Consider the following 12,716-nt stretch of genomic DNA (forward strand, 5'->3'; position numbering starts at 1 on the left):
ACTTAAACAACACAATGTAACTCCAAGTCAATCACACTTCTGTGAAATCAAACTGTCCACTTAGGAAGCAACACTGATTGACAATAAATTTCACATGCTGTTGTGCAAATGGAATAAACAAAAGGTGGAAATTATAGGCAATTAGCCAGACACCCCCAATAAAGGAGTGATTCTGCAGGTGGTGACCACAGACCACTTCTCAGTTCCTATGCTTCCTGGCTGATGTTTTGGTCACTTTTGAATGCTGGCGGTGCTCTCACTCTAGTGGTAGCACGAGACGGAGTCTACAACCCACACAAGTGGCTCAGGTAGTGCAGCTCATCCAGGATGGCACATCAATGCGAGCTGTGGCAAGAAGGTTTGCTGTGTCTGTCAGCGTAGTGTCCAGAGCATGGAGGCGCTACCAGGAGACAGGCCAGTACATCAGGAGACGTGGAGGAGGCAGTAGGAGGGCAACAACCCAGCAGCAGGACCGCTACCTCCGCCTTTGTGCAAGGAGGAGCACTGCCAGAGCCCTGCAAATTGACCTCCAGCAGGCCACAAATGTGCATGTGTCAGCATATGGTCTCACAAGGGCTCTGAGGATCTCATCTCGGTACCTAATGGCAGTCAGGCTACCTCTGGCAAGCACATGGAGGGCTGTGCGGCCCCACAAAGAAATGCCACCCCACACCATGACTGACCCACCGCCAAACCGGTCATGCTGGAGGATGTTGCAGGCAGCAGAACGTTCTCCACGGCGTCTCCAGACTCTGTCACGTCTGTCACATGTGCTCATGTGCTCAGTGTGAACCTGCTTTCATCTGTGAAGAGCACAGGGCGCCAGTGGCGAATTTGCCAATCTTGGTGTTCTCTGGTAAATGCCAAACGTCCTGCACGGTGTTGGGCTGTAAGCACAACCCCCACCTGTGGACGTCGGGCCCTCATACCACCCTCATGGAGTCTGTTTATGACTGTTTGAGCAGACACATGCACATTTGTGGCCTGCTGGAGGTCATTTTGCAGGGCTCTGGCAGTGCTCCTCCTGCTCAAAGGCGGAGGTAGCGGTCCTGCTGCTGGGTTGTTGCCCTCCTACGGCCTCCTCCACGTCTCCTGATGTACTGGCCTGTCTCCTGGTAGCGCCTCCATGCTCTGGACACTACGCTGACAGACACAGCAAACCTTCTTGCCACAGCTCGCATTGATGTGCCATCCTGGATGAGCTGCACTACCTGAGCCACTTGTGTGGGTTGTAGACTCCGTCTCATGCTACCACTAGAGTGAGAGCACCGCCAGCATTCAAAAGTGACCAAAACATCAGCCAGGAAGCATAGGAAATGAGAAGTGGTCTGTGGTCACCACCTGCAGAATCACTCCTTTATTGGGGGTGTCTTGCTAATTGCCTATAATTTCCACCTTTTGTCTATTCCATTTGCACAACAGCATGTGAAATGTATTGTCAATCAGTGTATCTTCCTAAGTGGACAGTTTGATTTCACAGAAGTGTGATTGACTTGGAGTTACATTGTGTTGTTTAAGTGTTCCCTTTATTTTTTTGAGCAGTGTATATATATATATATATATATATATATATGTCACTAAATCTCTTTCTGTGCCCTTTAGAGCGTCCTGATAACATCTCTAAACCTGAGAGGTTAGAGGTCATCATCCCTCCTAATGCTGCAGCTGAAGCCCTCAGGGTGAACGGTGAGTGGAGGGCCTTTGAAGGCACTCATAATACTCTTCATGAGCTCTTCTTCAAAAGCATTCAAACATACATTTTTTCTCTACCTCATTTTCTCCCAAAGGGAGTCCCCCCTCGCCTATCCCCCCACTGCCAGAGAGAACGCCAGAATCCTTTGTGTTGGCCAACAATGCCGGAAGGAGCACTACTGTCTTCCCTTCCCTCTCAGTCCCCGTGGAGATGGTGGTCCAGAAGTCAGAAGAGAGAGAGTGGTCTGGACGGTCAGTGGACACTCTGGTGGATGAGATATCTTGGACGAGGAGCAAAAGCTTGAAAGTAAAAATGACAACACTCTCAGGTATTTGTCACACAAAACAATCAGTATGATAAAATGTAGAGAATGTCATGTGCAGATGTTTATCCCAGTATTTTTGGGCTTTTTTGTCTTTACAGTGTCACCCCAGGATACAGTATCACCCCCAGTTACAGTGCCACCACCCGTTACATTGCCTCCCCCGGTTAGATATTCTGTTCCTGCTCCCTGTACATCAGTAAACCTTCCTCCTCCCCCTCCACCTCCCTATCCTCTGGCCCCTTCTCTCTCACCTCCAGGTAAGAAAAAGTGACACCCATTTTATGTTTGCAATGTTATTTTTCTATACGCTCTTAGAATTATTTTATTATCTAGAACCTAAAAGGGTTCTTTGGCTACCCCCATAGGAAAACCCTTTGAACAACCATTTTTGGTTGCAGGTAGAACCCATTTGGTTCCAGGTAGAACCTCACTGATTTGTGGTGGTTTTTATTGTGAAGGCTCAGAGAATCTGACTCCCCCTCTACCTGAGAGAACTCCAGAATCCTTCTTCCTGGTCACTCAAGAAGGTGAGCACATGCCTCTTCATCACCACCACCTCCACCATCATCCTCACCATGATAGTGCTCCTAGGACTAGGCTACTGTCAAAATGTTAATCCTCCAGACAGAATTTAAAAAGATGTAAACTGCTCTGTGTGTGTGTCAATCAAGGTAATGTATCTACTATGTGTAGTACTAAACTGACATTGTAATTTTTGGGCAATTGCAGTTGATCAGAACAGTGCCCCCTGCCTGCAGAGTCAGAGCAACAGCCAGACCACATCTACACAGCAGAGGATCGGTACATCCTCAGAGTGGGCAGGGAACTCCCAACCCAAAAGATTCCTGGATGGAATCATGAATCGGAGCAAGGTAACAGACATTGACAGACTCTGGGTGCTGTAGCTGTCAAGACTTTAAGGAGGTGTGAAAGTCACCCTCATCGAAATGATACTTCTAGAATGTATTATAGTACTATCCCCCAGTAATTCAATTTCTATGGTCAGTAGAGACTCTTACTCTTAGAGTCATGTGTATTTAATGGGTACATCTAGCAGGATGCTGCCACCCACCCCTTTGTGTCAATGAACTGATCTTTACTAAATGCCTATATTTGTTCTCCTCGTGATTCATGCTATGGCTCATTTGTTCCCATTGTTGTTAATACATGAGTACATTAATACAACACTCTAAACTGTTCCCTCAGAGTGTCCACGCAAAGAGTTCACTGAAAGGTAAGCTGTTTTCTCAATAGTGACTGAGAAAAGCCATCTGTGACTGAGAAAAGCCATCTGTGACTGAGAAAAGCCATCTGTGACTGAGAAAAGCCATCTGTGACTGAGAAAAGCCATCTGTGACTGAGAAAAGCCATCTGTGACTGAGAAAAGCCATCTGTGACTGAGAAAAGCCATCTGTGACTGAGAAAAGCCATCTGTTTTTGTCTTTGTTTTTTCTTCTACTACCAGCTTATCTGTCTGTTTGAAGTTAACAAGGAAAAAGTCAACGTCAAATGGTTGCTCTTGTGGCTTTGCTCCCTCACGCAATAAAAGGCACTGATAGAAATCACTGAAAACCATAATTATACACACTCAGTGGCCTTGTGGTTAGTGTCTGCCCTGAAATTGGAAGGTTGGGAGTTCGATCACCGAGTCGTACCAAAGACTGTAAATAATGGAACACGATGTGTCTCTGGAGATAGATTGGGTAAGGCCTTGCGATAGACTAGTGTCCTGTCCAGGGGGGTGTACTTTTATATTATTTTCGACATTTGTTACAAAACACCATTCTTTCGCCATAAATGTTTCACATAGGAATGGCTGAACGAATCAGAGGTAACTCATTTCCGGGTTATAGGACTACAAGCTGGCGAGCTCTATAGGATCCTTTATCCTATGATTGTAATTGATGACATGATAATGAGAACTAATGTCAGAAGTACTCCTTCCTTGGGCTATCTGATGTTTGAGAGAACATACAGTACTTTACAATTTGTCTGTCTACATTTTCTCTACAGAGCCCCTGACTACTGTTCCTCTGGTTGCTCAAACCGTTGTGGCTGTAGGAGGAAGTGGTGAGTTGCAACACACAGAGAGTAGACCCGCAATTACAAGTATCAACTCTCACTAACTAAACACAGGCCCATGTAAATATCATCTCTCCTTATTAAGGGGATTTCAGTCACACTGATCCAACCTATTCCCATTTACTCTTGACTCTTGATGATATTGAATTAAACTTTTACAAAATGTCTCCATCACTGTGACACATACTGTATCTAATGACTGTTTCTCAGCTGAAATGAAGCTTCAGCAGCCTGTGGACAACAGCACTGGGACTACTGAAGACAAATCAGACAAGAACAGTGGGAAGGCCTTGTCTAGAACAAAGGTAATGACTATGTACATAGAATTACAGTAACTCACAGACTGTATCTATTGTTTTAGAAATAGAGGATCTGGTGTTTCTATACTCAGAATATTCTCTGCTATTATCTGGGTATGTCTTGTCACTTAAAGCCAGCTGTCTTTCTTTTTCTTTTTCAGAGCCTGAAGTTATTCAAACTCAGACAGAAACGTAAGTAACAGGTATATCCGTAAATGGATCTGCTGTCTGGAACATACAGTACATTCCCACTTCTAGCAGCTAAAATGGTAACACATTCTTCCCACAGCAAAGTCTGCCCCTCCACCAGTACCAACACACTCTGGACCATCTCCTCCTTATGGTACCTCTGCCTCATCATCAGTGTTCACATTTGGTAAGCCTTCACCAGACACATCATTGCAAATCTAATTTAAACAATGTGATGGGACACATTTCAGAACAGTCTGTGTTCTTTCCAGGATTTGGAACTCGTTTTGGGAAGCCTAAAGGGCCAAGGAGTCATCCTGAGACGTGGGTGTAAGACAGCCAGTCAACAAAGCTGGATATGTCTGGCCACTGTCCTCAGATCACAGGGCTGGAACCCTGCATGTGGCTACTAGCTACTGGCCACTTAACTGGACTAGGGATGGTCCCTAGAGGACTTTTGACATTGTGAAGGAAGATCATTCCAAGAAGACATGGGGAATCATGTAGCTTTCTCCCTGTGTTCTGAGACGACATGAACACCGTCTTGCAAACTGCTGTAACGGCCCAATGATCAACCTCGGATTAGCTTTAAATTGGAGCACCTGTTATTCATGACAAATTGATCGTACTGTAGTTATTTATCCGTGCCTGAAGGGAGAACTTGTGCCTCTGAAATGTGGTGGAAGGATGCAATCAAATGTAGGCAAAGGATGGATGGAAAGAATGGAAGGATGAGTTGATAAATGTTAGAGGGCTACTTTTGGCTATTTTGCCTGATAAATACAGTAAGGTACTTTGAATAGTTGGTAACACGTTACTTGATACGTTACCAAATAGTTGTATATGCTGATGTTTATTTGTTATTGTTTGTATAGGCTCCTTCTGATCCAGACAAAATCTAGATCTACATCTGGACTGTACAGAGTGATACACTTTTTTTAAGGGTAATATATTTGTACTGGTATTATTCTTCATGGTGGTGTGAGAGAAGCAGACAGGTCTGTATTCTGCATACATCACATTCATTGTTGTAACTTGGTGGATGTGTTTTCTATATGGGCTATAATTTAAAAAGTAAAGAAAATACATATTGCTCTAAATTTACCCATTTGAGGATCACTGTTTTCTTATCTATAATGCTTACAAAAGTAATGTCACTGATAATTCATACATAATGCACACATACAATTATTTATTTAGAAAAATACAAGAAACGTTTGTTTTCTACTCAATTCACATGATTGATCTCACTTTTAATAACAGAATTCTATAAATGTAACTTGTTTTACCCAAAAACTTTCTTCATTTTTTTATATGGATATAATTAATTAAAATACAAACATCAACAACAATAATTATTCGTATTAAAACTACACATAGCAAGCCTTGGTCATCAGGCAGACTACACAATAGAATTTGACAAAAGTTAGAAACAGGAGCTAGCTGCCAATTCATTTCAGTACGTATGACAACCATCTGTTTAACAAATCACAATAACTAGCCATTTGAATTTTCAGAAAGACTGCATGTTTGAGAAACACTTCAAATACATGAAAGGCATTGTTTTAAATGACCAATGTTCATTCCAAAAGGTAATTATATCTTATTACTTATTTAACCAACCTGATTCTAAACCTTCTAGTCTACAGATTCCACATCTGGAAATCATGAAGCAATGTATAGTCTGTGTTATTATAGGCTTATAGGCCTACAAACAAATCACAGTTTCAAATGGGCAGAATTGTCAAGGAACTAAAATGCTAGCTAAACCCTAATCTGCATCCTAGGGAAATGCAGCAGTTGTACTGACAGACTTTTAAAGGAACAACTAGTCGAGTGGCCAGCCTTCCAACTCCTGTCTCCTTCACCTGACCTGGGCTTCCGAGGCGAAGGAACAACCAGCTCTCCCTTACATAGACTTCTTTTTCAGCATAGTTACCACCAGACAGACAAGTGCAAAAACAAGAAATACAATTACAATAGTGGTCACTACATTGAACTCAGATTTGACCTATCACAGTACTATCCCCCATAGACGGGTGTGACATTTTCATCAAAACACAGAGAAAACATGTATGACCAAAGTATACTGACAGCATTCACATAATTCTAGATAACAATAGATAATATATTGCATTTTAAAATGCGTGGGTGTTTTTTCAGGAAAACATTTCACAAAAGTGATTGGTGACCAGAACCATTCTTGCCATGTGCACCATCACAGACCCAAACTGCCCTCACCTCAAACAGGCACAACTTGTGGAACACCTCACACAGGTTTAACCTCTTAAAACCCATTATAAGGGACAGCCTAAAGTAATAGACTTACTTCAGAACATATGGCCATTTGTTTTACATTTTAGTCATTTAGCAGATCCTCTTATCCAGAGCGACTTACAGGAAGGAGCAAGTAGGGTTAAGTGTCTTCCTCAAGGGCCCATTGACATAGATTTTTCACATAGTCAGCTCGGGGATTCGAACCAGCAACCTTTCGGCTACTGGCCCAACCGCTAGGCTACCTAGTTTAACTAAATGCTGAATAAATAAACCATCAGAAGCAGTGTAAAAGTGGGACAGTAGTAAAGTAAAGGGACAGTAGGAAAGGGACAGTAGTAAAGTAAAGGGACAGTAGTAAAGTAAAGGGACAGTAGTAAAGTAAAGGGACAGTAGGAAAGGGACAGTAGTAAAGTAAAGGGACAGTAGGAAAGGGACAGTAGTAAAGTAAAGGGACAGTAGTAAAGTAAAGGGACAGTAGTAAAGTAAAGGGACAGTAGTAAAGTAAAGGGACAGTAGGAAAGGAAAGGGACAGTAGGAAAGGGACAGTAGTAAAGTAAAGGGACAGTAGTAAAGTAAAGGGACAGTAGTAAAGTAAAGGGACAGTAGGAAAGGGACAGTAGGAAAGGGACAGTAGGAAAGGGACAGTAGTAAAGTAAAGGGACAGTAGGAAAGGGACAGTAGGAAAGGGACAGTAGTAAAGTAAAGGGACAGTAGTAAAGTAAAGGGACAGTAGTAAAGGGACAGTAGTAAAGTAAAGGGACAGTAGTAAAGGGACAGTAGTAAAGTAAAGGGACAGTAGTAAAGTAAAGGGACAGTAGGAAAGGAAAGGGACAGTAGGAAAGGGACAGTAGTAAAGTAAAGGGACAGTAGGAAAGTAAAGGGACAGTAGGAAAGTAAAGGGACAGTAGTAAAGTAAAGGGACAGTAGTAAAGTAAAGGGACAGTAGGAAAGGGACAGTAGGAAAGGGACAGTAGTAAAGTAAAGGGACAGTAGGAAAGGGACAGTAGGAAAGGGACAGTAGTAAAGTAAAGGGACAGTAGTAAAGTAAAGGGACAGTAAAGTAAAGGGACAGTAGGAAAGGGACAGTAGTAAAGTAAAGGGACAGTAGGAAAGGGACAGTAGGAAAGGGACAGTAGTAAAGTAAAGGGACAGTAGGAAAGTAAAGGGACAGTAGTAAAGTAAAGGGACAGTAGGAAAGTAAAGGGACAGTAGTAAAGGAAAGGGACAGTAGTAAAGTAAAGGGACAGTAGTAAAGGAAAGGGACAGTAGTAAAGTAAAGGGACAGTAGTAAAGTAAAGGGACAGTAGTAAAGTAAAGGGACAGTAGTAAAGTAAAGGGACAGTAGGAAAGTAAAGGGACAGTAGTAAAGTAAAGGGACAGTAGGAAAGTAAAGGGACAGTAGTAAAGTAAAGGGACAGTAGGAAAGTAAAGGGACAGTAGGAAAGTAAAGGGACAGTAGTAAAGTAAAGGGACAGTAGGAAAGTAAAGGGACAGTAGTAAAGGAAAGTAATAAAACATTCAAACATGGCATAACATTGATAGAAATGGCTGAAAGTTGGACAATATTTTGGACATAAACTATTGTACTGTATCAACGTCAGTGTCAAACACCAGAACATGCATTCATTGTTAACAGTAGATTTTTTCTTTTACAGTACACATCTAAAAAATTATATTAATCCACAATCCAATATAAAAACGCAGGCCAAATCTGCATTTGTGAAGCACAGACAAAAATAAGTTTAACAAGTTAGGAAAATATCTTAAAATGTGAATTTCAACAGTTTTTTTACCCTTTTACATTCACCATCACAGAAAGTCTCAAGAAGGCTACTCTAAGAATAAAAATATATATATGTATTTGAGACTGATTGCTGTTCTTCGGGTGGCAGGCACTTTTATCTAAAAACCAATTAGGCAATGTACATGATATACTGTACACCTTGGTAGTCTCTCTCGACTGGCAAAGAGAGTTGCCTTTAACTCTCGAAGCAAGTTAGGAAACTCCCCAGAGGGCCCTCAGTTTCAGGAACTAACAAATAAACACACACTTTTTCTGACAAATGTTCCTAAATGTACATTTCACACTTTGGCTAAGAAAAAAAAACATTTCTAAGCTCGTCTCTGATCCTGAATTTACAAATAAAAATAATACTTTATAATCTGAATAATTTAAAGAGAAGTTCAAGAATAACATTTTCAGAAAGTGTCATAAGTGCACACAGTCACATTCCTTTAAATAAACTGCTCTTCCTTAGAGGCTAGTAAAGATAGTTAAAGGAGTAAAGGGGAGGGAAGGTCATTTGAAGAAGTCAGTGGGGCGGTGACGCTGTACATCCTGGTGGGGTCGCGGGGAGTTGTAGTCTAGACCAGGGGCAGTGGAAGCCTCGGCTCTACGGTGGAGGGGTTAGAACCAGAACCAGAGGGAGCATGTGGCAAGGGGCTGATGCCCAGGAAGGGAGGGGGCAGGTGTGCAGACTTGGCAGACTGAGGACGGGCTGGCCGGGGCTCTCTAGGTGGAGTAGTAGGCCTCTGAAACACTGGTTCCTCAGTCTTGGTCACCCCTCCCTGGGTCTTGTCTCTCTGTGCCAGCAGACCGGCACAGTGGGGCACTTTGGCATCTGGCTGGGCCGGGGAGGGGGAGGATGAGAAGAATTGACCCGATGTTGTGCTCTGGTCGGTGGGCTTGTGTAGGGCGTGTTCTCCGCAGGCCTTCTCGTCATGGTACTGTCTGAGGCGGATGTGCCAGGCCAGGCTGCAGACTGCCGACACAGTTTTGAACTGGTGAATGACGTTCCGGGGGATGAAGTAGATGTCGTCGTCACACAGCTGCACGCGGACGTAGCGGATACCTTCCCGCCTCAGCTGGTTCAGCTTGGCATCGTCTACCCACTGGACACACTGCAGAGAGAGAGGAGGATTAGAGGCAGGCCTACCAGATACCTTCCCGCCTCAGCTGGTTCAGCTTGGCATCGTCTACCCACTGGACACACTGCAGAGAGAGAGGAGGATTAGAGGCAGGCCTACCAGATACCTTCCCACACAGCAGCAGTAAGTCTGTCCTGTCACGCCTGCCTGGTATCTTCACCAACACTGAACTGAATTCCAGAACACTCCAGAGAAGATCATGCAGAATTGGTCATTCTCTGGGACCAGAATAAAGACTCTGGTTCTGCAAATTAAAGCTCTAAACTGACTCACTAAATGGCATATTATGACATCCACGCCAAGGCTTTCCCCCTCATGTCTGATCCTTTTTATGACTAAGTCTATCAGACATCTGATCTGCTATGATCCCATATAGAGGAGATTCATGCATCACCCCAACAGATTCAAGGTTCAATAAGAGCTCCGTTCCTACCTGAGACACGGGGGGCTCGTACAGATCCAGCTGCAGTCTCTGGACCACATCGTTAAAGTCTTCTGCGTGGAAACACACCACATCTTTGGTTATCCTCGGACGCGCACTCCTGTAGATCAAAGACAGTTAGTTCACAGCTACACAAATGTTGATACAATGTGGAATCAAAGGTGAAGAGTCAAATTAGTTTAACAAATAACAGGAATCCGTGATGACAACAGAAACACTGGATGAAGCATCCCAAACTGGAATTATTTAACCATCATAGTCATACTGCATTGCAGCTGAGAGCCAAGCAGACCTGAATGAATACCAAACACTTCCCAAACACTCAACATTCCCCAAACTGCCCTACTTTCAGTAAAAACTCACCATTCCCCAAACTGCACAGCCTTCAGCACGCCCACTGCTGCCGTACTCTGCCAGTCGAAGCTCTGGCCCACGTGGTCAGCATGAGCCCTGGTCCGGTCCTCAAACAGCACCTCTCTGGGCTCACTGGTCCTGGGCAGGTAGTGAAGGTTCTTAATCTCATTCATGGACCTATAGAGAGGAAAGGGAGAGCACATACTACAGTCAACCACTAGCAGAGAAGAGGAAGAGAGGAGGACTGGGAAAGAGAAGGAGGGAGACAGTGAGGACAGAGAAGGAGTGGGAAAAGGGATGGAGGGAGACAGTGAGGACAGAGAAGGAGTGGGAAAAGGGATGGAGGGAGACAGTGAGGACAGAGGAGGAGTGGGAAAAGGGATGGAGGGAGACAGTGAGGACAGAGGAGGAGTGGGAAAAGGGATGGAGGGAGACAGTGAGGACAGAGGAGGAGTGGGAAAGAGATGGAGGGAGACAGTGAGGACAGAGGAGGAGTGGGAAAAGGGATGGAGGGAGACAGTGAAGACAGAGGAGTGGGAAAAGGGATGGAGGGAGACAGTGAAGACAGAGGAGTGGGAAAAGGGATGGAGGGAGACAGTGAGGACAGAGAGGAGTGGGAAAAGGGATGGAGGGAGACAGTGAGGACAGAGGAGGAGTGGGAAAAGGGATGGAGGGAGACAGTGAGGACAGAAGAGGAATGGGAAAAGGGATGGAGGGAGACAGTGAAGACAGAGGAGTGGGAAAAGGGATGGAGGGAGACAGTGAGGACAGAGGAGGAGTGGGAAAAGGGATGGAGGGAGACAGTGAAGACAGAGGAGGAATGGGAAAAGGGATGGAGGGAGACAGTGAAGACAGAGAGGAGTGGGAAAAGAGATGAGGGAGACAGTGAGGACAGAGGATGAGTGGGAAAGAGATGGAGGGAGACAGTGAGGACAGAGAGGAGGAGTGGGAAAAGAGATGGAGGGAGACAGTGAGGACAGAGAGGAGGAGTGGGAAAAGGGATGGAGGGAGACAGTGAGGACAGAGAGGAGGAGTGGGAAAAGGGATGGAGGGAGACAGTGAGGACAGAGAGGAGGAGTGGGAAAGGGGATGGAGGGAGACAGTGAGGACAGAGAGGATGAGTGGGAAAAGGGATGGAGGGAGACAGTGAGGACAGAGGAGGAGTGGGAAAAGGGATGGAGGGAGACAGTGAGGACAGAGGAGGAATGGGAAAGAGATGGAGGGAGACAGTGAGGACAGAGGAGGAATGGGAAAGAGATGGAGGGAGACAGTGAGGACAGAGGAGGAATGGGAAAAGGGATGGAGGGAGACAGTGAAGACAGAGAGGAGGAGTGGGAAAAGGGATGAGGGAGACAGTGAGGACAGAGAGGAGGAGTGGGAAAGGGGATGGAGGGAGACAGTGAGGACAGAGAGGAGGAGTGGGAAAGGGGATGGAGGGAGACAGTGAGGACAGAGAGGAGGAGTGGGAAAAGGGATGGAGGGAGACAGTGAGGACAGAGGAGGAGTGGGAAAAGGGATGGAGGGAGACAGTGAGGACAGAGGAGGAATGGGAAAGAGATGGAGGGAGACAGTGAGGACAGAGGAGGAATGGGAAAGAGATGGAGGGAGACAGTGAGGACAGAGGAGGAATGGGAAAAGGGATGGAGGGAGACAGTGAAGACAGAGAGGAGTGGGAAAAGGGATGGAGGGAGACAGTGAGGACAGAGGAGGAGTGTGAAAAGGGATGGAGAGAGACAGTGAGGACAGAGAGGAGGAGTGTGAAAAGGGATGGAGAGAGACAGTGAGGACAGAGAGGAGGAGTGTGAAAAGGGATGGAGGGAGACAGTGAGGACAGAGGAGGAATGGGAAAGAGATGGAGGGAGACACTGAGGACAGAGAGGAGGAGTGTGAAAAGGGATGAGGGAGAAGTGAGGACAGAGAGGAGGAGTGTGAAAAGGGATGAGGGAGAAGTGAGGACAGAGAGGAGGAGTGGGAAAAGGGATGGAGGGAGACAGTGAGGACAGAGAGGAGGAGTGTGAAAAGGGATGGAGGGAGACAGTGAGGACAGAGGAGGAGTGGGAAAAGGGATGGAGGGAGAAGTGAGGACAGAGGAGGAGTGGGAAAAGGGATGGAGGGAGACAGTGAGGA

At 45.2% G+C, this 12,716-nt stretch overlaps 1 protein-coding gene across 2 annotated transcripts in view; it reads left to right on the top strand.

The window, feature by feature from the left end:
- The window catches only part of LOC120059265 (tyrosine-protein phosphatase non-receptor type 22-like), a 31,945-nt gene extending 26,088 nt beyond the window's left edge, over positions 1-5,857 (top strand). Inside the window, exons 14-24 of one of the 2 annotated variants that reach the window (XM_039008180.1) lie at positions 1,603-1,686; positions 1,788-2,021; positions 2,117-2,275; positions 2,417-2,545; positions 2,748-2,890; positions 3,225-3,252; positions 4,032-4,088; positions 4,311-4,405; positions 4,561-4,591; positions 4,689-4,775; positions 4,861-5,857. In XM_039008180.1, coding sequence (XP_038864108.1) covers positions 1,603-1,686; positions 1,788-2,021; positions 2,117-2,275; positions 2,417-2,545; positions 2,748-2,890; positions 3,225-3,252; positions 4,032-4,088; positions 4,311-4,405; positions 4,561-4,591; positions 4,689-4,775; positions 4,861-4,922 — 1,109 coding nt within the window. In that variant the 3' untranslated portion in view covers positions 4,923-5,857. The remainder of the gene's footprint in view (positions 1-1,602; positions 1,687-1,787; positions 2,022-2,116; positions 2,276-2,416; positions 2,546-2,747; positions 2,891-3,224; positions 3,253-4,031; positions 4,089-4,310; positions 4,406-4,560; positions 4,592-4,688; positions 4,776-4,860) is intronic. The other variant, XM_039008181.1, reaches the window with a different exon arrangement.
- Positions 5,858-12,716: the final 6,859 nt, after the last annotated feature.

Source organism: Salvelinus namaycush, chromosome 14 (genome assembly GCF_016432855.1).
Source record: "Salvelinus namaycush isolate Seneca chromosome 14, SaNama_1.0, whole genome shotgun sequence".
Lineage (NCBI taxonomy): Eukaryota > Metazoa > Chordata > Actinopteri > Salmoniformes > Salmonidae > Salvelinus > Salvelinus namaycush.